This window comes from Engystomops pustulosus, unplaced genomic scaffold, assembly GCF_040894005.1.
Source record: "Engystomops pustulosus unplaced genomic scaffold, aEngPut4.maternal MAT_SCAFFOLD_118, whole genome shotgun sequence".
NCBI lineage: Eukaryota > Metazoa > Chordata > Amphibia > Anura > Leptodactylidae > Engystomops > Engystomops pustulosus.
Window position 1 is genome coordinate 164,983 of NW_027284999.1, and position 25,831 is coordinate 190,813.

A 25,831-nucleotide genomic window follows, 5' to 3' on the forward strand; every position below is an offset into this window, starting at 1 on the left:
TGTCTCTATGGCTCCCTCTTTTGGCTGTCTCTATGGCTTTCGCTCTTGGCTGTCTCAAAGGTTCTCTCTCCTGGCTGTCTCTATAGCTCCCTCTCTTGGCTGTCTCTATGGCTCCCTCTCTTTCTTGGCTGTATCTATGGCTTCCTCTCTTGGTTGCCTCTGTAGCTCCCTCTCTTGGCTTTCTCTGTTGTTCTCTCACAAGGCTGTCTCTATGGCTCCTACTCTTCGCTGTCTCTATGGCTCCTACTCTTCGCTGTCTCTATGGCTCCCTCTTTTGGCTGTCTCTATGGCTTCCTCTCTTGGCTGTCTCAAAGGTTCTCTCTCCTGGCTGTCTCTATGGCTCCCTCTCTTTCTTGGCTGTATCTATGGCTTCCTCTCTTGGTTGCCTCTGTAGCTCCCTCTCTTGGCTTTCTCTGTTGTTCTTTCACAAGGCTGTCTCTATGGCTCCTACTCTTCGCTGTCTCTATGGCTCCTACTCTTCGCTGTCTCTATGGCTCCCTCTTTTGGCTGTCTCTATGGCTTCCTCTCTTGGCTGTCTCAAAGGTTCTCTCTCCTGGCTGTCTCTATAGCTCCCTCTCTTGGCTGTCTCTATGGCTCCCTCTCTTTCTTGGCTGTATCTATGGCTTCCTCTCTTGGTTGCCTCTGTAGCTCCCTCTCTTGGCTTTCTCTGTTGTTCTCTCACAAGGCTGTCTCTATGGCTCCTACTCTTCGCTGTCTCTATGGCTCCTACTCTTCGCTGTCTCTATGGCTCCCTCTTTTGGCTGTCTCTATGTCTTCCTCTCTTGGCTGTCTCAAAGGTTCTCTCTCCTGGCTGTCTCTATAGCTCCCTCTCTTGGCTGTCTCTATGGCTCCCTCTCTTGGATACTTCTATGGTTGGCTCTCCTCACACACTTGTCTTCCTTCCCTCATACTCACGCTCTGATTTTTCATCCTTGAAGAAGCCGATGACTCTGGTCTCTTCCTCGAGCCTGTCCAGTGCTTTAAGTTCTGCCTCATCATTGATGATCTCTACAGGATCTTCAATCAACTAGAGGTGAACAGAACGAGTTATCTGGGATCATCCATTCATAGGTGGTGAGTGTGGGAGGAGCTCCATCTCTACTTACATCCAAGAGAAAATCCACCAACACGTCAGCCGCCAGCTCTCCATCAAACTCCAGGACATTGTCCTCTTTGAAAACATAAAGACTTTCTTCCTCAGTGCAACCTGAGGACAGGAAAAAGTGGACTGAAAACATCATCAGAAAACAATGAGCAGATAATTACTGACAACACAATATGAGGATATATAATCAGAAACAAACTGAAAGTGCAACATGAGGATATACAATCCCCATCACACTGACAGCAGAACATGAGAAGATACAATCCCCATCACACTGACAGCACAACATGAGGATATACAATCACCATCACACTGACAGAACAACATGAGAAGATACAATCCCCATCACACTGACAGCACAACATGAGGATATACAATCACCATCACACTGACAGAACAACATGAGAAGATACAATCCCCATCACACTGACAGCACAACATGAGGATATACAATCACCATCACACTGACAGAACAACATGAGGATATACAATCCCCATCACACTGACAGCACAACATGGGGATATACAATCACCATCACACTGACAGCACAACATGAGAAGATACAATCCCCATCACACTGACAGCACAACATGAGGATATACAATCCCCATCACACTGACAGAACAACATGAGGATATATAATCACCATCAAACTGACAGCACAACATGAGAAGATACAATCCCCATCACACTGACAGCACAACATGAGGATATACAATCACCATCAAACTGACAGAACAACATGAGAAGATACAATCCCCATCACACTGACAGCACAGCATGAGGATATACAATCCCCATCACACTGACAGCACAACATGGGGATATACAATCCCCATCACACTGACAGCACAACATGAGGATATATAATCACCATCAAACTGACAGAACAACATGAGAAGATACAATCCCCATCACACTGACAGCACAACATGGGGATATACAATCCCCATCACACTGACATAACAACATGAGGATATACAATCACCATCACACTGACAGCAGAACATGAGAAGATACAATCCCCATCACACTGACAGCAAAACCTGAGGATATACAATCACCATCACACTGACAGCAGAACATGAGGATATACAATCACCATCACACTGACAGCAGAACATGAGGATATACAATCACCATCACACTGACAGCACAACATGAGGATATACAATCACCATCACACTGACAGAACAACATGAGAAGATACAATCCCCATCACACTGATAGCACAACATGAGGATATACAATCACCATCACACTGACAGCACAACATGAGGATATACAATCACCATCACACTGATAGCACAAAGTGAGGATATACAATCACCATCACACTGATAGAACAACGTGAAGATATACAATCACCATCACACTGACAGCACAGCATGAGGATATACAATCACCATCACACTGACAGCACAACATGAGGATATAGAATCACCATCCCACTGACAGCACAACATGAGGATATACAATCACCATCCCACTGACAGCAGAACATGAGGATATACAATTATCATCCCACTGGCAGCAGAACATGAGGATATACAATCACCAGCACACTGACAGCACAACATGAGGATATACAATCACCATCACACTGACAGCACAACATGAGGATATACAATCACCATCACACTGTCAGCAGAACATGGGGATATACAATCACAATCACACTGACAGCACAACATGAGGATATACAATCACCATCCCACTGATAGCACAAAGTGAGGATATACAATCACCATCACACTGACAGAACAACGTGAAGATATACAATCACCATCACGCTGACAGCACAGCATGAGGATATACAATCACCATCACACTGACAGCACAACATGAGGATATAGAATCACCATCCCACTGACAGCATAACCTGAGGATATACAATTATCATCCCACTGACAGCAGAACACGAGGATATACAATTATCATCCCACTGACAGCAGAACATGAGGATATACAATCACCAGCACACTGACAGCACAACATGAGGATATACAATCACCAGCACACTGACAGCACAACATGAGGATATACAATCACCATCACACTGACAGCACAACATGAGGATATACAATCACCATCACACTGACAGCACAACATGAGGATATACAATCACCATCACACTGACAGCACAACATGAGAAGATACAATCACCATCACACTGACAGCACAACATGAGGATATACAATCACCATCCCACTGACAGCAGAACATGAGGATATACAATTATCATCCCACTGACAGCACAACATGAGGATATACAATCACCATCACACTGACAGCACAACATGAGGATATACAATCACCATCACACTGACAGCACAACATGAGAAGATACAATCCCCATCACACTGACAGCACAACATGAGAAGATACAATCACCATCACACTGACAGCACAACATGAGAAGATACAATCACCATCACACTGACAGCACAACATGAGGATATAGAATCACCATCACACTGACAGCACAACATGAGGATATACAATCACCATCACACTGACAGCACAACATGAGGATATACAATCACCATCACACTGACAGCACAACATGAGAAGATACAATCACCATCACACTGACAGCACAACATGAGAAGATACAATCCCCATCACACTGACAGCACAACATGAGAAGATACAATCACCATCACACTGACAGCACAACATGAGGATATAGAATCACCATCCCACTTACAGCATAACCTGAGGATATACAATTATCATCCCACTGACAGCAGAACACGAGGATATACAATTATCATCCCACTGACAGCACAACATGAGGATATACAATCACCAGCACACTGACAGCACAACATGAGGATATAGAATCACCATCACACTGACAGCACAACATGAGGATATACAATCACCATCCCACTGACAGCATAACCTGAGGATATACAATTATCATCCCACTGACAGCAGAACATGAGGATATACAATTATCATCCCACTGACAGCAGAACATGAGGTTATACAATCACCATCACACTGACAGCACAACATGAGGATATACAATCACCAGCACACTGACAGCACAACATGAGGATATACAATCACCATCACACTGACAGCACAATATGAGAAGATTCAATCCCCATCACACTGACAGCACAACATGTGGATATGCAATCACCATCACAATGACAGCACAGCATTAAGATATACAATCACACTGACAGCACGACCTGAGGATATACAATAACCATCACACTGACAGAACTACATGAGGATATACAATCACCATCACACTGACAGCACAATATGAAGATATACAACCACCCACACACTGACAGCACAACATGAGGATATACAATCACCATCACACTGACAGCACAACATGAGGATAAACAATCCCCATCACACTGACAGCACAACATGAGGATATACAATCACCATCACACTGACAGCACAACATGAGGATATACAATCACCATCACACTGACAGCACAACATGAGGATATACAATCACCATCACATTGACAGCACAACATGAGGATATACAAGCATATTGATAAGTGTTTAGAACACTCTACGTATAAAAGATTTAGTAAACAACTTGGGTTTGAGGAATTACCGAGTTTCTTTGCAACTTTAGAATTTTTCTTTATATCGAGAAGTCCAAACCCAACGCTTTTCTTTTCCAGCACCTGAGCTGACAACTATAAGACAAAACTATTATTAGTCCTGTGTGCGGCGTCGTTGTGTGTTACTGCGACACGTTCATTGCTGATATCAGACACAATTCTATCACAGCAGCACAAAGCAAAGGACCAGCAAAGGAAGGTTCAACGTGTCAGCAAGAGCAAAGGACCAGCAAAGGAAGGAGCAATGTGTCAGCAAGAGCAAAGGACCAGCAAAGGAAGGAGCAATGTGTCAGCAAGAGCAAAGGACCAGCAAAGGAAGGAGCAATGTGTCAGCAAGAGCAAAGGACCAGCAAAGGAAGGAGCAATGTGTCAGCAAGTGCAAATGACCAGCAAAGGAAGGTGTAACGTGTCAGCAAGAGCAAAGGACCAGCAAAGGAAGGTGCAGCGTGTCAGCAAGAGCAAAGGACCAGCAAAGGAAGGTGTAACGTGTCAGCAAGAGCAAAGGACCAGCAAAGGAAGGTGCAACGTGTCAGCAAGAGCAAAGGACCAGCAAAGGAAGGTGTAACGTGTCAGCAACAGCAAAGGACCAGCAAAGGAAGGTGCAACGTGTCAGCAAGTGCAAATGACCAGCAAAGGAATGTGTAACGTGTCAGCAACAGCAAAGGACCAGCAAAGGAAGGTGCAACGTGTCAGCAAGAGCAAAGGACCAGCAAAGGAAGGTGTAACGTGTCAGCAACAGCAAAGGACCAGCAAAGGAAGGTGCAACGTGTCAGCAAGTGCAAAGGACCAGCAAAGGAAGGTGCAACGTGTCAGCAAGTGCAAAGGACCAGCAAAGGAAGGTGCAACGAGTCAGCAAGTGCAAAGGACCAGCAAAGGAAGGTGCAATGTGTCAGCAAGAGCAAAGGACCAGCAAAGGAAGGTGCAGCGTGTCAGCAAGAGCAAAGGACCAGCAAAGGAAGGTGTAATGTGGCAGCAACAGCAAAGGACCAGCAAAGGAAGGTGCAACGTGTCAACAAGAGCAAAGGACCAGCAAAGGAAGGTGCAACGTGTCAGCAAGTGCAAGGGACCAGCAAAGGAAGGTGCAATGTGTCAGCAAGAGCAAAGAACCAGCAAAGGAAGGTGCAACGTGTCAGCAAGTGCAAAGGACCAGCAAAGGAAGGTGCAACGTGTCAGCAACAGCAAAGGACCAGAAAAGGAAGGTGCAACGTGTCAGCAAGAGCAAAGGACCAGCAAAGGAAGGTGCAACGTGTCAGCAAGAGGAAAGGACCAGCAAAGGAAGGTGCAATGTGTCAGCAAGAGCAAAGGACCAGCAAAGGAAGGTGCAACGTGTCAGCAAGAGCAAAGGACCAGAAAAGGAAGGTGCAACGTGTCAGCAAGAGCAAAGGACCAGAAAAGGAAGGTGCAATGTGTCAGCAAGAGCAAAGGACCAGCAAAGGAAGGTGCAACATGTCAGCAAGAGCAAAGGACCAGCAAAGGAAGGTGCAACGTGTCAGCAAGAGCAAAGGACCAGCAAAGGAAGGTGCAATGTGTCAGCAAGAGCAAAGGACCAGCAAAGGAAGGTGCAACGTGTCAGCAAGAGAAAAGGACCAGCAAAGGAAGGTGCAACGTGTCAGCAAGAGCCGGCGACTATTATATAATGTGCCGCAGCAGGTTTATCCTCGTGTCTCCAGGTTCTGCGTCTCAGGTGTCGCTGGAGGAGGAGGTCTCGTTACTCTGCAGGGGTTAGGTTACTATTCTGTGACAGAGGGGGAGGAGGGGAAGCAGCTGTCACTTGTCACACTATGGTGTCACGGCCGGGACTGGCAGAAGCACCTGTCCCTGCACCCAGGACGCTGCTAAATAGGAGTCGCCACTTGTCTAATGGAATCTCGTCTAAAGCTGCTGTGGAAATGAAAATCTCCATTAATGTCCGTCCACACGGAAGGAGACGTCACATACATGATGTGTCACAGTGACAAACAGCAGGAAAAGAACTGAACACGGGAAGAAAACGCCCTAGAGAGTCGTGACACCCTCTGAAATCCATCAGTAATTAGAGAGCAATCCTCAGGGTGCGTCAGGACACGTGCAGAGTAAAATGTTCAATGTGTTTGGCTGATCTGGAAGCGTGACATGGTGTGATGTAACGTTATGTACCGTGATGTCATGTGACTCGCTGTGATGTAATGTGATGTCATGTGATTTGCTGTGATGTCATGTGCCGTGATGTGATGTAACGTGATGTGCCGTGATGTCATGTGATGTAACGTGACGTGGAGTCATGTGACGTGGTGTGATGTAACGTGGTGTGATGTCATGTGACGTGATGTCATGTGACGTGGTGTGATGTAACGTGATGTCATGTGATGTCACGTGACGTGGAGTCATGTGACGTGGTGTGATGTAACGTGGTGTGATGTCATGTGACGTGATGTCATGTGACGTGGTGTGATGTAACGTGATGTCATGTTGCGCTAGCGTTTACGTTAATGGTTGCATTTTGTAAACACAAGTTTTAACATCAATTTAATTAGCATTTTGAAATGTGCGCGTTAAGCCCCTGAGAGATCCGGGGAGAAGAGACCAAAACCCAAATCCCTGGAGATCATAATACGCACTTATCCAATCAGCCCAAAGCAACGAACCCCAGAGCGGAGGAGGGGGCATCAAACATGAGCCTCCTGCCCCGGCCCCTCATCTACCCCCCCCTCTGACCCCAGTAATGCCTCCGCCTCATCTCCAGCCCCGGCCCCTCGTGTACCCTCCGCACTGACCCCAGTAATGCCTCCGCCTCATCTCCAGCCCCGGCCCCTCGTGTACCCTCCGCACTGACCCCAGTAATGCCTCCACCTCATCCCCAGCCCTGGCCCCTCGTGTACCCCCCCCCTCTGACCCCAGTAATGCCTCCACATCATCCCCAGCCCTGGCCCCTCGTGTACCCTCCGCACTGACCCCAGTAATGCCTCCACCTCATCCCCAGCCCTGGCCCCTCGTGTACCCTCCGCACTGACCCCAGTAATGCCTCCACCTCATCCCCAGCCCTGGCCCCTCGTGTACCCTCCGCACTGACCCCAGTAATGCCTCCGCCTCATCCCCAGCCCTGGCCCCTCGTGTACCCTCCGCACTGACCCCAGTAATGCCTCCACCTCATCCCCAGCCCTGGCCCCTCGTGTACCCTCCGCACTGACCCCAGTAATGCCTCCACCTCATCCCCAGCCCTGGCCCCTCGTGTACCCTCCGCACTGACCCCAGTAATGCCTCCACCTCATCCCCAGCCCTGGCCCCTCGTGTACCCTCCGCACTGACCCCAGTAATGCCTCCACCTCATCCCCAGCCCTGGCCCCTCGTGTACCCTCCGCACTGACCCCAGTAATGCCTCCACCTCATCCCCAGCCCTGGCCCTGGCCCCTCGTGTACCCTCCGCATTGACCCCAGTAATGCCTCCACCTCATCCCCAGCCCCTCGTATACCCTCCGCACTGACCCCAGTAATGCCTCCACCTCATCCCCAGCCCTGGCCCCTCGTGTACCCTCCGCACTGACCCCAGTAATGCCTCCACCTCATTCCCAGCCCTGGCCCCTCGTGTACCCTCCGCACTGACCCCAGTAATGCCTCCGCCTCATGTCCAGCCCCGGCCCCCAGTGTACCCTCCACTCTGACCCCAGTAATGCCTCCACCTCATCCCCAGCCCTGGCCCCTCGTGTACCCTCCGCACTGACCCCAGTAATGCCTCCGCCTCATCTCCAGCCCCGGCCCCTCGTGTACCCTCCGCACTGACCCCAGTAATGCCTCTGCCTCATCTCCAGCCCCGACCCCTCGTATACCCTCCGCACTGACCCCAGTAATGCCTCTGCCTCATGTCCAGCCCCGGCCCCCAGTGTACCCTCCACTCTGACCCCAGTAATGCCTCTGCCTCATCTCCAGCCCCGACCCCTCGTATACCCTCCGCACTGACCCCAGTAATGCCTCCACCTCATCCCCAGCCCTGGCCCCTCGTGTACCCTCCGCACTGACCCCAGTAATGCCTCCACATCATCCCCAGCCCTGGCCCCTCGTGTACCCTCCGCACTGACCCCAGTAATGCCTCCACCTCATCCCCAGCCCTGGCCCCTCGTGTACCCTCCGCATTGACCCCAGTAATGCCTCCACCTCATCCCCAGCCCTGGCCCTGGCCCCTCGTGTACCCTCCGCATTGACCCCAGTAATGCCTCCGCCTCATCCCCAGCCCCTCGTGTACCCTCCGCACTGACCCCAGTAATGCCTCCACCTCATCCCCAGCCCTGGCCCCTCGTGTACCCTCCGCACTGACCCCAGTAATGCCTCCACCTCATCCCCAGCCCTGGCCCCTCGTGTACCCTCCGCACTGACCCCAGTAATGCCTCCACCTCATCCCCAGCCCTGGCCCCTCGTGTACCCTCCGCACTGACCCCAGTAATGCCTCCACCTCATCCCCAGCCCTGGCCCCTTGTGTACCCTCCGCATTGACCCCAGTAATGCCTCCACCTCATCCCCAGCCCTGGCCCCTTGTGTACCCTCCGCATTGACCCCAGTAATGCCTCCACCTCATCCCCAGCCCCTGGTATACCCTCCGCACTGACCCCAGTAATGCCTCCACATCATCCCCAGCCCTGGCCCCTCGTGTACCCTCCACTCTGACCCCAGTAATGCCTCCGCCTCATCTCCAGCCCCGGCCCCTCGTGTACCCTCCGCACTGACCCCAGTAATGCCTCCGCCTCATCTCCAGCCCCGGCCCCTCGTGTACCCTCCGCACTGACCCCAGTAATGCCTCCACCTCATTCCCAGCCCCGGCCCCTCGTGTACCCTCCGCACTGACCCCAGTAATGCCTCCGCCTCATCTCCAGCCCCGGCCCCTCGTGTACCCTCCGCACTGACCCCAGTAATGCCTCCGCCTCATGTCCAGCCCCGGCCCCCAGTGTACCCTCCACTCTGACCCCAGTAATGCCTCCACCTCATCCCCAGCCCTGGCCCCTCGTGTACCCTCCGCACTGACCCCAGTAATGCCTCCGCCTCATCTCCAGCCCCGGCCCCTCGTGTACCCTCCGCACTGACCCCAGTAATGCCTCTGCCTCATCTCCAGCCCCGACCCCTCGTGTACCTTCCCACTCTGACCCCAGTAATGCCTCCGCCTCATCTCCAGCCCCGACCCCTCGTGTACCCTCCCACTCTGACCCCAGTAATGCCTCTGCCTCTGCCTCATCCCCAGCCCCGGCCCCTCGTGTACCCTCCGCACTGACCCCAGTAATGCCTCCGCCTCATCTCCAGCCCTGGCCCCTCGTGTATCCTCCGCACTGACCCCAGTAATGCCTCCGCCTCATGTCCAGCCCCGGCCCCCAGTGTACCCTCCACTCTGACCCCAGTAATGCCTCCACCTCATCCCCAGCCCTGGCCCCTCGTGTACCCTCCGCACTGACCCCAGTAATGCCTCCGCCTCATCTCCAGCCCCGGCCCCTCGTGTACCCTCCGCACTGACCCCAGTAATGCCTCTGCCTCATCTCCAGCCCCGACCCCTCGTGTACCCTCCCACTCTGACCCCAGTAATGCCTCCGCCTCATCTCCAGCCCCAACCCCTCGTGTACCCTCCCACTCTGACCCCAGTAATGCCTCTGCCTCTGCCTCATCCCCAGCCCCGGCCCCTCGTGTACCCTCCGCACTGACCCCAGTAATGCCTCCGCCTCATCTCCAGCCCCGGCCCCTCGTGTACCCTCCGCACTGACCCCAGTAATGCCTCTGCCTCATGTCCAGCCCCGGCCCCCAGTGTACCCTCCACTCTGACCCCAGTAATGCCTCTGCCTCATGTCCAGCCCCGGCCCCTCGTGTACCCTCCACTCTGACCCCAGTAATGCCTCCACCTCATCTCCAGCCCCAGCCCCTCGTGTACCCTCCGCACTGACCCCAGTAATGCCTCCACCTCATCTAAAGCCCCGGCCCCTCGTGTACCCTCCGCACTGACCCCAGTAATGCCTCCACCTCATCTCCAGCCCCGGCCCCTCGTGTACCCTCCGCACTGACCCCAGTAATGCCTCTGCCTCATGTCCAGCCCCGGCCCCCAGTGTACCCTCCACTCTGACCCCAGTAATGCCTCCACCTCATCCCCAGCCCTGGCCCCTCGTGTACCCTCCGCACTGACCCCAGTAATGCCTCCGCCTCATCTCCAGCCCCGGCCCCTCGTGTACCCTCCGCACTGACCCCAGTAATGCCTCCACCTCATCTCCAGCCAAGACTTGTAAATTCCTCAGCTAAGGAGGTGAAAATGTGCGAACACTAGGCTCGGAGCCCAGAGAGGACAGAGAGCCAGGAGAAGTTATCACCAGCCCAGGGGTCAGAGGCCACGGAATATAGGGAGAAAAGCTGCACCTCAACATGTACAGACCTAATGAACAAGAAGAAGGAGGCCTGGAACATCACACTGCCTGTCTATACTATCTGTGTGCTGTGTGCAGGGTCTCCAGTGTATCCTATGAGATGTGACATCACACTGCCTGTCTATACTATCTGTGTGCTGTGTGCAGAGTCTCCAGTGTATCCTATGAGATGTAACATCACACTGCCTGTCTATACTATCTGTGTGTGCTGTGTGCAGGGTCTCCAGTGTATCCTATGAGATGTGACATCACACTGCCTGTCTATACTATCTGTGTGCTGTGTGCAGAGTCTCCAGTGTATCCTATGAGATGTGACATCACACTGCCTGTCTATACTATCTGTGTGCTGTGTGCAGAGTCTCCAGTGTATCCTATGAGATGTAACATCACACTGCCTGTCTATACTATCTGTGTGCTGTGTGCAGAGTCTCCAGTGTATCCTATGAGATGTGACATCACACTGTCTGTCTATACTATCTGTGTGCTGTGTGCAGAGTCTCCAGTGTATCCTATGAGATGTGACATCACACTGCCTGTCTATACGATCTGTGTGCTGTGTGCAGGGTCTCCAGTGTATCCTATGAGATGTGACATCACACTGCCTGTCTATACTATCTGTGTGCTGTGTGCAGAGTCTCCAGTGTATCCTATGAGATGTGACATCACACTGCCTGTCTATACTATCTGTGTGTGCTGTGTGCAGAGTCTCCAGTGTATCTTATGAGATGTGACATCACACTGCCTGTCTATACTATCTGTGTGCTGTGTGCAGGGTCTCCAGTGTATCCTATGAGATGTGACATCACACTGCCTGTCTATACTATCTGTGTGCTGTGTGCAGAGCCTCCAGTGTATCCTATGAGATGTGACATCACACTGCCTGTCTATACTATCTGTGTGCTGTGTGCAGAGTCTCCAGTGTATCCTATGAGATGTGACATCACACTGCCTGTCTATACTATCTGTGTGCTGTGTGCAGAGTCTCCAGTGTATCCTATGAGATGTGACATCACACTGCCTGTCTATACTATCTGTGTGCTGTGTGCAGGGTCTCCAGTGTATCGTATGAGATGTGACATCACACTGCCTGTCTATACTATCTGTGTGCTGTGTGCAGGGTCTCCAGTGTATCCTATGAGATGTGACATCACACTGCCTGTCTATACTATCTGTGTGCTGTGTGCAGGGTCTCCAGTGTATCGTATGAGATGTGACATCACACTGCCTGTCTATACAATCTGTGTGCTGTGTGCAGAGTCTCCAGTGTATCCTATGAGATGTGACATCACACTGCCTGTCTATACTATCTGTGTGTGCTGTGTGCAGAGTCTCCAGTGTATCCTATGAGATGTGACATCACACTGCCTGTCTATACTATCTGTGTGCAGAGTCTCCAGTGTATCCTATGAGATGTGACATCACACTGCCTGTCTATACTATCTGTGTGCTGTGTGCAGGGTCTCCAGTGTATCCTATGAGATGTAACATCACACTGCCTGTCTATACTATCTGTGTGCTGTGTGCAGAGTCTCCAGTGTATCCTATGAGATGTGACATCACACTGCCTGTCTATACTATCTGTGTGTGCTGTGTGCAGGGTCTCCAGTGTATCCTATGAGATGTGACATCACACTGCCTGTCTATACTATCTGTGTGTGCTGTGTGCAGAGTCTCCAGTGTATCCTATGAGATGTAACATCACACTGCCTGTCTATACTATCTGTGTGCTGTGTGCAGAGTCTCCAGTGTATCCTATGAGATGTAACATCACACTGCCTGTCTATACTATCTGTGTGCTGTGTGCAGGGTCTCCAGTGTATCCTATGAGATGTGACATCACACTGCCTGTCTATACTATCTGTGTGTGCTGTGTGCAGAGTCTCCAGTGTATCCTATGAGATGTGACATCACACTGCCTGTCTATACTATCTGTGTGCTGTGTGCAGGGTCTCCAGTGTATCCTATGAGATATGACATCACACTGCCTGTCTATACTATCTGTGTGCTGTGTGCAGGGTCTCCAGTGTATCCTATGAGATGTGACATCACACTGCCTGTATATACTATCTGTGTGTGCTGTGTGCAGGGTCTCCAGTGTATCCTATGAGATGTGACATCACACTGCCTGTCTATACTATCTGTGTGCTGTGTGCAGGGTCTCCAGTGTATCCTATGAGATGTGATATCACACTGCCTGTATATACTATCTGTGTGTGCTGTGTGCAGGGTCTCCAGTGTATCCTATGAGATGTGACATCACACTGCCTGTCTATACTATCTGTGTGCTGTGTGCAGAGTCTCCAGTGTATCCTATGAGATGTGACATCACACTGCCTGTCTATACTATCTGTGTGCTGTGTGCAGGGTCTCCAGTGTATCCTATGAGATGTAACATCACACTGCCTGTCTATACTATCTGTGTGCTGTGTGCAGGGTCTCCAGTGTATCCTATGAGATGTGACATCACACTGCCTGTCTATACTACCTGTGTGCTGTGTGCAGAGTCTCCAGTGTATCCTATGAGATGTAACATCACACTGCCTGTCTATACTATCTGTGTGCTGTGTGCAGGGTCTCCAGTGTATCCTATGAGATGTGACATCACACTGCCTGTCTATACTATCTGTGTGCTGTGTGCAGGGTCTCCAGTGTATCCTATGAGATGTGACATCACACTGCCTGTCTATACTATCTGTGTGCTGTGTGCAGGGTCTCCAGTGTATCCTATGAGATGTAACATCACACTGCCTGTCTATACTATCTGTGTGCTGTGTGCAGGGTCTCCAGTGTATCCTATGAGATGTGACATCACACTGCCTGTCTATACTATCTGTGTGCTGTGTGCAGGGTCTCCAGTGTATCGTATGAGATGTGACATCACACTGCCTGTCTATACTATCTGTGTGCTGTGTGCAGAGCCTCCAGTGTATCCTATGAGATGTGACATCACACTGCCGGTCTATACTATCTGTGTGCTGTGTGCAGAGTCTCCAGTGTATCCTATGAGATGTGACATCACACTGCCTGTCTATACTATCTGTGTGCAGAGTCTCCAGTGTATCCTATGAGATGTAACATCACACTGCCTGTCTATACCATCTGTGTGCTGTGTGCAGAGTCTCCAGTGTATCCTATGAGATGTGACATCACACTGCCTGTCTATACTATCTGTGTGCAGAGTCTCCAGTGTATCCTATGAGATATAACATCACACTGCCTGTATATACTATCTGTGTGCTGTGTGCAGGGTCTCCAGTGTATCCTATGAGATGTAACATCACACTGCCTGTCTATACTATCTGTGTGCTGTGTGCAGGGTCTCCAGTGTATCCTATGAGATGTGACATCACACTGCCTGTCTATACTATCTGTGTGCTGTGTGCAGGGTCTCCAGTGTATCCTATGAGATGTGACATCACACTGCCTGTATATACTATCTGTGTGTGCTGTGTGCAGGGTCTCCAGTGTATCCTATGAGATGTGACATCACACTGCCTGTCTATACTATCTGTGTGCTGTGTGCAGGGTCTCCAGTGTATCCTATGAGATGTGACATCACACTGCCTGTATATACTATCTGTGTGTGCTGTGTGCAGGGTCTCCAGTGTATCCTATGAGATGTGACATCACACTGCCTGTCTATACTATCTGTGTGCTGTGTGCAGAGTCTCCAGTGTATCCTATGAGATGTGACATCACACTGCCTGTCTATACTATCTGTGTGCTGTGTGCAGGGTCTCCAGTGTATCCTATGAGATGTAACATCACACTGCCTGTCTATACTATCTGTGTGCTGTGTGCAGGGTCTCCAGTGTATCCTATGAGATGTGACATCACACTGCCTGTCTATACTATCTGTGTGCTGTGTGCAGAGTCTCCAGTGTATCCTATGAGATGTAACATCACACTGCCTGTCTATACTATCTGTGTGCTGTGTGCAGGGTCTCCAGTGTATCCTATGAGATGTGACATCACACTGCCTGTCTATACTATCTGTGTGCTGTGTGCAGGGTCTCCAGTGTATCCTATGAGATGTGACATCACACTGCCTGTCTATACTATCTGTGTGCTGTGTGCAGGGTCTCCAGTGTATCCTATGAGATGTGACATCACACTGCCTGTCTATACTATCTGTGTGCTGTGTGCAGGGTCTCCAGTGTATCCTATGAGATGTAACATCACACTGCCTGTCTATACTATCTGTGTGCTGTGTGCAGGGTCTCCAGTGTATCCTATGAGATGTAACATCACACTGCCTGTCTATACTATCTGTGTGCTGTGTGCAGAGTCTCCAGTGTATCCTATGAGATGTGACATCACACTGCCTGTCTATACTATCTGTGTGCTGTGTGCAGAGTCTCCAGTGTATCCTATGAGATGTGACATCACACTGCCTGTCTATACTATCTGTGTGCTGTGTGCAGGGTCTCCAGTGTATCCTATGAGATGTAACATCACACTGCCTGTCTATACTATCTGTGTGCTGTGTGCAGAGTCTCCAGTGTATCCTATGAGATGTAACATCACACTGCCTGTCTATACTATCTGTGTGCTGTGTGCAGGGTCTCCAGTGTATCCTATGAGATGTGACATCACACTGCCTGTATATACTATCTGTGTGCTGTGTGCAGAGTCTCCAGTGTATCCTATGAGATGTGACATCACACTGCCTGTCTATACTATCTGTGTGCTGTGTGCAGGGTCTCCAGTGTATCCTATGAGATGTAACATCACACTGCCTGTCTATACTATCTGTGTGCTGTGTGCAGAGTCTCCAGTGTATCCTATGAGATGTGACATCACACTGCCTGTCTATACTATCTGTGTGCTGTGTGCAGAGTCTCCAGTGTATCCTATGAGATGTGACATCACACTGCCTGTCTATACTATCTGTGTGTGCTGTGTGCAGGGTCTCCAGTGTATCCTATGAGATGTGACATCACACTGCCTGTCTATACTATCTGTGTGCTGTGTGCAGAGCCTCCAGTGTATCCTATGAGATGTGACATCACACTGCCTGTCTATACTATCTGTGTGCTGTGTGCAGAGTCTCCAGTGTATCCTATGAGATGTAACATCACACTGCCTGTCTATACTATCTGTGTGTGCTGTGTGCAGAGTCTCCAGTGTATCCTATGAGATGTGACATCACACTGCCTGTCTATACTATCTGTGTGCTGTGTGCAGGGTCTCCAGTGTATCCTATGAGATGTGACATCACACTGCCTGTCTATACTATCTGTGTGCTGTGTGCAGAGTCTCCAGTGTATCCTATGAGATGTAACATCACACTGCCTGTCTATACTATCTGTGTGTGCTGTGTGCAGAGCCTCCAGTGTATCCTATGAGATGTGACATCACACTGCCTGTCTATACTATCTGTGTGCTGTGTGCAGGGTCTCCAGTGTATCCTATGAGATGTAACATCACACTGCCTGTCTATACTATCTGTGTGCAGGGTCTCCAGTGTATCCTATGAGATGTGACATCACACTGCCTGTCTATACTATCTGTGTGCTGTGTGCAGAGTCTCCAGTGTATCCTATGAGATGTGACATCACACTGCCTGTCTATACTATCTGTGTGCTGTGTGCAGGGTCTCCAGTGTATCCTATGAGATGTGACATCACACTGCCTGTCTATACTATCTGTGTGTGCTGTGTGCAGAGTCTCCAGTGTATCCTATGAGATGTGACATCACACTGCCTGTCTATACTATCTGTGTGCTGTGTGCAGAGTCTCCAGTGTATCCTATGAGATGTGACATCACACTGCCTGTCTATACTATCTGTGTGCTGTGTGCAGAGTCTCCAGTGTATCCTATGAGATGTGACATCACACTGCCTGTCTATACTATCTGTGTGCTGTGTGCAGAGTCTCCAGTGTATCCTATGAGATGTGACATCACACTGCCTGTCTATACTATCTGTGTGCTGTGTGCAGAGTCTCCAGTGTATCCTATGAGATGTGACATCACACTGCCTGTCTATACTATCTGTGTGCTGTGTGCAGAGTCTCCAGTGTATCCTATGAGATGTGACATCACACTGCCTGTCTATACTATCTGTGTGCTGTGTGCAGAGTCTCCAGTGTATCCTATGAGATGTAACATCACACTGCCTGTCTATACTATCTGTGTGCTGTGTGCAGAGTCTCCAGTGTATCCTATGAGATGTAACATCACACTGCCTGTCTATACTATCTGTGTGCTGTGTGCAGGGTCTCCAGTGTATCCTATGAGATGTAACATCACACTGCCTGTCTATACTATCTGTGTGCTGTGTGCAGAGTCTCCAGTGTATCCTATGAGATGTGACATCACACTGCCTGTCTATACTATCTGTGTGCTGTGTGCAGGGTCTCCAGTGTATCCTATGAGATGTAACATCACACTGCCTGTCTATACTATCTGTGTGCTGTGTGCAGGGTCTCCAGTGTATCCTATGAGATGTAACATCACACTGCCTGTCTATACTATCTGTGTGTGCTGTGTGCAGAGTCTCCAGTGTATCCTATGAGATGTGACATCACACTGCCTGTCTATACTATCTGTGTGCTGTGTGCAGAGTCTCCAGTGTATCCTATGAGATGTGACATCACACTGCCTGTCTATACTATCTGTGTGCTGTGTGCAGAGTCTCCAGTGTATCCTATGAGATGTAACATCACACTGCCTGTCTATACTATCTGTGTGCTGTGTGCAGAGTCTCCAGTGTATCCTATGAGATGTAACATCACACTGCCTGTCTATACTATCTGTGTGTGCTGTGTGCAGAGCCTCCAGTGTATCCTATGAGATGTAACATCACACTGCCTGTCTATACTATCTGTGTGTGCTGTGTGCAGGGTCTCCAGTGTATCCTATGAGATGTGACATCACACTGCCTGTCTATATTATCTGTGTGCATAGTCTCCAGTGTATCCTATGAGATGTGACATCACACTGCCTGTCTATACTGTGTGCTGTGTGCAGGGTCTCCAGTGTATCCTATGAGATGTGACATCACACTGCCTGTCTATACTATCTGTGTGCTGTGTGCAGAGTCTCCAGTGTATCCTATGAGATGTAACATCACACTGCCTGTCTATACTATCTGTGTGCTGTGTGCAGGGTCTCCAGTGTATCCTATGAGATGTGACATCACACTGCCTGTCTATACTATCTGTGTGTGCTGTGTGCAGGGTCTCCAGTGTATCCTATGAGATGTGACATCACACTGCCTGTCTATACTATCTGTGTGCTGTGTGCAGAGCCTCCAGTGTATCCTATGAGATGTGACATCACACTGCCTGTCTATACTATCTGTGTGCTGTGTGCAGGGTCTCCAGTGTATCCTATGAGATGTGACATCACACTGCCTGTCTATACTATCTGTGTGCTGTGTGCAGAGTCTCCAGTGTATCCTATGAGATGTGACATCATACTGCCTGTCTATACTATCTGTGTGCTGTGTGCAGAGTCTCCAGTGTATCCTATGAGATGTGACATCACACTGCCTGTCTATACTATCTGTGTGCTGTGTGCAGAGTCTCCAGTGTATCCTATGAGATGTAACATCACACTGCCTGTCTATACTATCTGTGTGCTGTGTGCAGGGTCTCCAGTGTATCCTATGAGATGTGACATCACACTGCCTGTCTATACTATCTGTGTGCTGTGTGCAGAGTCTCCAGTGTATCCTATGAGATGTGACATCACACTGCCTGTCTATACTATCTGTGTGCTGTGTGCAGGGTCTCCAGTGTATCCTATGAGATGTAACATCACACTGCCTGTCTATACTATCTGTGTGCTGTGTGCAGGGTCTCCAGTGTATCCTATGAGATGTGACATCACACTGCCTGTATATACTATCTGTGTGCTGTGTGCAGGGTCTCCAGTGTATCCTATGGATTATCACTGTTCCATACATCCAGCAGGATGAAGGGATTATCAGCCGACCCCTCGCCTCCTGCATCTGTCACTTCTCAGGTTTCTGTAAAGCCCCTGGGGTTTCCCGGATCCTCCTCCCTGGAGGGGACCTACAGCCGGGTGTAATATTATTGTATGAATATTATGGGGTGTCTGGTCCCTTGAGATACAGGGGGGTCATTTACTTCCCCGGTCCTGTCGCGATCCAGTGGCGCGTTCTCCGGCGAGGATTCGGGTCTTCCGGCGATTCACTAAGGTCGTGCGCCCGATGTCCACCAGGTGTCGCTGCTGCGCTGAAGTCCGCCGGTGTTCACCAACCTATTCCCGGTGCATGTGAGTGATTGATTTTGCGACACAATTCGTTTTTAAAATTCCCCGTTTTTTCCGAATTAGTAGAGTTTTCCGACGGCCACGCCCCCCGATTTCTGTCGCGTGAAAGCCGGCGCTGATGTGCCACAATCCGATCGCGTGCGACAAAATCCCGGGGCAATTCCAGGCAAATGGGAAAAATTCGGGAAACCCGGCGGAAAAAAGCGATTCGGACTCTTAGTACATGTGCCCCATAGAGTCTAGTGCAGGTGTGCAGCTCCAGGGGCTCACTGGGGCTCATTTACTAAGGGCCCGCGGATCACATTTTCGTTTTCCATTTGCGCTGCATCGTGCCAGGGATTGTGTCGCACGCAATCAGATTTCGCGACCAGCATGCAGGCAACAGAAATCGGGGGCGTGGCCGTCGGACTCGGATTCGGACTGTGCGCAGGATTTAACATTTAAAATTGTGTTGCAAGGCACGCACTTACATGCACCGGGAAGAAGCAGGTGAACTCCGGCGGACGCATGCAGGAACTCGTGCGCACGAGCTTCGTGAATCGTGCCGGACTTCATCTTCGTCGGACCGCCCGATTCTGGGATCGCGACAGAACAAGGTAAGTAAATGTTCCCCACTGTGTCGGTGCCGTCCTGGGGCTTTGGGACGAGTTGTAGCGTCCTGAACACTGGAAGCCTCAGGGACCTTCCCCTAATTCTGTATTGTGGAAGTGTTTATACATCTCTCCTGACATCTATGAGACCCCTCCCCCCCCCCCCGACCAGGGACCGCCCCCAAATATCCAACAGTCACCTCGAAAATGAGCAGAAAAGGTGTAAAATAATCCTCCACAATCCTCCCCGGCAAACTTACCGGTCTGCAGCCCCCCGAAAGAGGAGGTGACATGTGATGGTCAGGGGGCTCATAGTCTGCAGCCTCCCGAAAGAGGAGGTGACATGTGATGGTTGGGGGGCTCATAGTCTGCAACCCCCCAAAAGAGGAGGTGACATGTGATGGTCAGGGGGCTCATAGTCTGCAGCGCCCCAAAAGAGGAGGTGACATGTGATGGTCAGGGGGCTCATAGTCTGCAGCCCCCCAGAGTGAGGAGGTGACATGTGATGGTCGGGGGGCTCACAGTCTGCAGCCCCCCAGAGTGAGGAGGTGACATGTGATGGTCGGGGGGCTCACAGTCTGCAGCCCCCCAGAGTGAGGAGGTGACAAGTGATGGTCGGGGGGCTCTTAGTCTGCAGCCCCCCAGAGTGAGAAGGTGACATGTGGCGGTCGGGGGGATCATAGTCTGCAGCCCCCCAGAGTGAGGAGGTGACATGTGATGGTCGGGGGGCTCACAGTCTGCAGCCCCCCAGAGTGAGGAGGTGACATGTGATGGTCGGGGGCGCTCACAGTCTGCAGCGCCCCAGAGTGAGGAGGTGACATGTGATGGTCGGGGGCGCTCACAGTCTGCAGCCCCTCAGAGTGAGGAGGTGACACGTGATGGTCGGGGGGCTCACAGTCTACAGCGCCCCAGAGTGAGGAGGTGACATGTGATGGTCGGGGGGCTCACAGTCTGCAGCCCCCCAGAGTGAGGAGGTGACGCGTGATGGTCCGGGGGCTCACAGTCTGCAGCCCCCCAGAGTGAGGAGGTGACATGTGGTGGTCCGGGGGCTCACAGTCTGCAGCCCCCCAGAGTGAGGAGGTGACGTGTGTCGGTTGGGGGGCTCATAGTCTGCAGCCCCCCAGAGTGAGGAGGTGACATGTGATGGTCGGGGGGATCATAGTCTGCAGCCCCCCAGAGTGAGGAGGTGACGCGTGATGGTCCGGGGGCTCATAGTCTGCAGCCCCCCAGAGTGAGGAGGTGACATGTGGTGGTCGGGGGGCTCATAGTCTGCAGCCCCTCAGAGTGAGGAGGCGACATGCGATGGTCAGGGGCTCATAGTCTGCAGCCCCCCAGAGTGAGGAGGTGACATGTGATGGTCGGGGGGCTCACAGTCTGCAGCCCCCCAGAGTGAGGAGGTGACATGTGATGGTCGGGGGGCTCATAGTCTGCAGCCCCCCAGAGTGAGGAGGTGACATGTGATGGTCGGGGGGCTCCTAGTCTGCAGCCCCCCAGAGTGAGGAGGTGACGTGTGTCGGTCGGGGGGCTCATATTCTGCAGCCCCCCAGAGTGAGGCGGTGACATGTGATGGTCGGGGGGCCGGGCACTCACCTCCAGCACGCTCTCGGTCAGGTGGGCTTGCTTCTGTGCCGTCTTGTCTCCAGGGCTCGGGCTCTGCCATAGGTAGACGCAGAAGATGTCGTATTTCTTCATCACCTGCCGATAGTTCCTGTCACTCAGCTCTTGGACACGGTCCTTTCCATCATAGGAGGGGAAGCGGAGACCCTCTTCAGCCCCACAAAGGGCCAGGAGGGACCCCCACACCAGGAGACTGACGGCGTGCATGGAGGAGAGCGAGGGGCTGTGTGACGGGCTGGCGCCGGAGCCCACCTTACATAGTGACATCTCCCACTCCCATCTCCATTTTTAGGAGACAGTTGTTTCAGGACTATAAATAGAGGCAGGATAATCCGGGAGGTGAGGGGTCAGCAGCGCTGGGGGTCTCAGCCTTCTCCACTGCAGGGGGGACTCTGCTCAATCTCTTCTGCTGAAATGCTCTGTGCTGCTGGGTACAGCTGCTCCTTGTAGACACTGTCCCCAACCTCACAGCTCTAATACCAGACCCGTCACAGCCTCCCCGCATGGGATGTGCGATCCCCAGTCCATTCAGACAGTCCCCGCATACAGTCCCTGCACACAGTCCCCGCACACAGTCCCAACATACAGTCCCAACATACAGTCCCCGCACACAATCCCCACATACAGTCCGCACATATAGTCCCCGCATACAGTACATACAGGATCGGTTCTGTGGGTTTTTGCTTAAGTTTAGCTCCTGGATAGTGGATTGGAGAATTTGGGATTAACAATTAAAGTTAATAGAAAAAAACTTTAGTAGCATATCCGGAATATCTCCGGAGCCGCTGCAACTTCAGACCTGGGCCCTGGATAAACATAATCTGTGTGTTTTTAATGGTTTGACACTTTCGGTACCAGAACCAGAACCAAGCTTCACTGGAAATGAAGAAGACCCAAATCTCCTGTTGACTTTCATTTCTGCAGGTAAATGACTTTTGGAGATACAAGTGTGAGGATCTACTACTGCTGAGAAGATAGACCAGACCATGAAAATGAGAGTCCACACTTTGTAGTCAATCCCTGAGCACCTGATAAGGTCTATCAAGATCTTGGTCCAAGGGTTAATTGGGTGGATAAGTCTTGCTCTAGGAGTAAACCGAACTAAATATCCAAGCACCTGCTTCTGTGTGCCACTGCCACCTAGAGGAGGATCTGTAGGGAACGGATTGGCTAAGAAAGGAGTTGTGGGTAAGAGAGAAGAGGAGAGGAGGACCTGCTGGAGAAACTTCACCTCTGCACACAGCCTTAGAGGAGAGGAGGATCTGCTGGAGAAGCTTCACCTCCGCACAGCAGCCCCAGAGGACAGGAGGACCTGCTGGAGAAGCTTCACCTCCGCACAGCAGCCCCAGAGGACAGGAGGACCTGCTGGAGAAGCTTCACCTCCGCAAAGCAGCCCCAGAGGAGAAGAGGACCTGCTGGAGAAGCTTCACCTCCGCACAGCAGCCCCAGAGGACAGGAGGACCTGCTGGAGAAGCTTCACCTCCACACAGCAGCCCCAGAGGAGAGAAGGACCTGCTGGAGAAGCTTCACCTCCGCAAAGCAACCCCAGAGGAGAGGAGGACCTGCTGGAGAAGCTTCACCTCCACACAGCAGCTCAAGAGGAGAGGAGGACCTGCTGGAGAAGCTTCACCTCCGCAAAGCAGCCCCAGAGGAGAGGACGACCTGCTGGAGAAGCTTCACCTCCGCACAGCAGCTCAAGAGAAGAGGAGGATCTGCTGGAGAAGCTTCACCTCTGCACAGCAGCCCCAGAGGAGAGGAGGACCTGCTGGAGAAGCTTCACCTCCACACAGTAGCCCCAGAGGAGAGGAGGACCTGCTGGAGAAGCTTCACCTCTGCACAGCAGCCCCAGAGGGAGGAGGACCTGCTGGAGAAGCTTCACCTCTGCACAGCAGCCCCAGAGGAGAGGAGGACCTGCTGGAGAAGCTTCACCTCCACACAGTAGCCCCAGAGGAGAGGAGGACCTGCTGGAGAAGCTTCACCTCTTCATAGCAGCCCCAGAAGAGAGGAAGACCTGCTGGAGAAGCTTCAACTCCACACAGCAGTCCCAGAGAAGAGGAGGACCTGCTGGAGAAGCTTCACCTCTTCATAGCAGCCCCAGAAGAGAGGAAGACCTGCTGGAGAAGCTTCAACTCCACACAGCAGTCCCAGAGAAGAGGAAGACCTGCTGGAGAAGCTTCAACTCCACACAGCAGCCACAGAGGAGAGGAGGACCTGCTGGAGAAGCTTCACCTCCACACAGTAGCCCCAGAGGAGAGGAGGACCTGCTGGAGAAGCTTCACCTCTTCATAGCACCCCCAGAGGAGAGGAGGACTTGCTGGAGAAGCTTCACCTCTACACAGCAGGCCCAGAGGAGAGGAGAACCTGCTGGAGAAGCTTCACCTCTGCACACAGCCTTAGAGGAGAGGAGGACCTGCTGGAGAAGCTTCACCTCCGCACAGCAGCCCCAGAGGAGAGGAGGACCTGCTGGAGAAGCTTCACATCCGCACAGCAGCCCCAGAGGAGAAGAGGACCTGCTGGAGAAGCTTCACCTCCACACAGCAGCTCAAGAGGAGAGGAGGACCTGCTGGAGAAGCTTCACCTCCGCAAAGCAGCCCCAGAGGAGAGGACGACCTGCTGGAGAAGCTTCACCTCCGCACAGCAGCTCAAGAGAAGAGGAGGACCTGCTGGAGAAGCTTCACATCTGCACAGCAGCCCAAGAGGAGAGGAGGACCTGCTGGAGAAGCTTCACCTCCACACAGCAGCCCAAGAAGAGAGGAGAACCTGCTGGAGAAGCTTCACCTCCGCACAGCAGCCCCAGAGGAGAGGAGGACCTGCTGGAGAAGCTTCACCTCTTCATAGCAGCCCCAGAGGAGAGGAAGACCTGCTGGAGAAGCTTCAACTCTACACAGCAGGCCCAGAGGAGAGGAGGACCTGCTGGAGAAGCTTCACCTCCGCACAGCAGCCCCAGAGGAGAGGAGGACCTGCTGGAGAAGCTTCACCTCTTCATAGCAGCCCCAGAGGAGAGGAAGACCTGCTGGAGAAGCTTCAACTCTACACAGCAGGCCCAGAGGAGAGGAGAACCTGCTGGAGAAGCTTCACCTCTGCATACAGCCTTAGAGGAGAGGAGGACATGCCGGAGAAGCTTCACCTCCGCACAGCAGCCCCAGAGGAGAGGAGGACCTGCTGGAGAAGCTTCACCTGTTCATAGCAGCCCCAGAGGAGAGGAGGACCTGCTGGAGAAGCTTCACCTCTGCATACAGCCTTAGAGGAGAGAAGGAGCTGCTGGAGAAGCTTCACCTCTGCACAGCAGCCACAGAGGAGAGGAGGACCTGCTGGAAAAGCTTCACCTCTACACAGCAGGCCCAGAGGAGAGAAAGACCTGCTGGAGAAGCTTCACCTCCACAAAGAAAGCCCAGAGGAGAGGAGGTCCTGCTGGAGAAGCTTCACCTCCACACAGAAACCCCATAGGAGAGGAGGACGTGCTGGAGAAGCTTCACCTCTTCATACAGCCTTAGAGGAGAGGAGGAGCTGCAGGAGAAGCTTCACCTGCACACAGCAGCCATAAAGGAAATGAGGACCTGCTGGAGAAGCTTCACCTCTACACAGTAGCCCCAAAGGAGAGGAGGGCCTGCTGGAGAAGCTTCATCTCCGCACAGCAGCCCCAGAGGAGAGGAGGGCCTGCTGGAGAAGCTTCACCTCCGCAAAGCAGCCCCAGAGGAGAGGAGAAGCTGCTGGAGAAGATTCAACTGCACAAAGCAGGCCCAGAGGAGAGGACGACCTGCTGGAGAAGCTTCACCTCCACACAGAAACCCCAGAGGAGAGGAGGACGTGCTGGAGAAGCTTCACCTCTTCATACAGCCTTAGAGGAGAGGAGGACCTGCTGGAGAAGCTTCACCTCTGCATACAGCCTTAGAGGAGAGGAGGAGCTGCTGGAGAAGCTTCAACTCCACACAGCAGCCCCAGAGGAGAGGAGTACCTGCTGGAGAAGCTTCACCTCCACACAGCAGCCCCAGAGGAGAGGAGTACCTGCTGGAGAAGCTTCACCTCCACACAGCAGCCCCAGAGGAGAGGAGTACCTGCTGGAGAAGCTTCAACTCCACAATGCAGCCCCAGAGCAGAGGAGGACCTGCTGGAGAAGCTTTACCTCTGCACAGCAGCCCCAGAGAGAGGAGGACCTGCTGGAGAAGCTTCACCTCTACACAGCAGCCACAGAAAAGTGGAGGACAAGCTGGAGAAGCTTCACCTATACACAGCAGTCCCAGAATAGAGGAGGACCTGCTGGAGAAGCTTCACCTCCACACAGCAGCCCAAGAGGACAGGAGGACCTGCT

At 51.8% G+C, this 25,831-nt stretch overlaps 1 protein-coding gene across 2 annotated transcripts in view; it reads right to left on the reverse strand.

Moving 5' to 3' along the window:
• Positions 1–21,758, reverse strand: part of LOC140107124 (calsequestrin-2-like) — a 78,369-nt gene extending 56,611 nt beyond the window's left edge. For both annotated transcript variants that reach the window (XM_072131673.1, XM_072131672.1), the window contains exons 1-4: positions 21,496–21,758; positions 4,702–4,786; positions 1,107–1,207; positions 916–1,027 (exon numbers count right to left, since the gene is read on the reverse strand). In XM_072131673.1, the coding sequence (XP_071987774.1) occupies positions 916–1,027; positions 1,107–1,207; positions 4,702–4,786; positions 21,496–21,729 (532 nt within the window). In that variant the 5' untranslated portion in view covers positions 21,730–21,758. The remainder of the gene's footprint in view (positions 1–915; positions 1,028–1,106; positions 1,208–4,701; positions 4,787–21,495) is intronic.
• Positions 21,759–25,831: the final 4,073 nt, after the last annotated feature.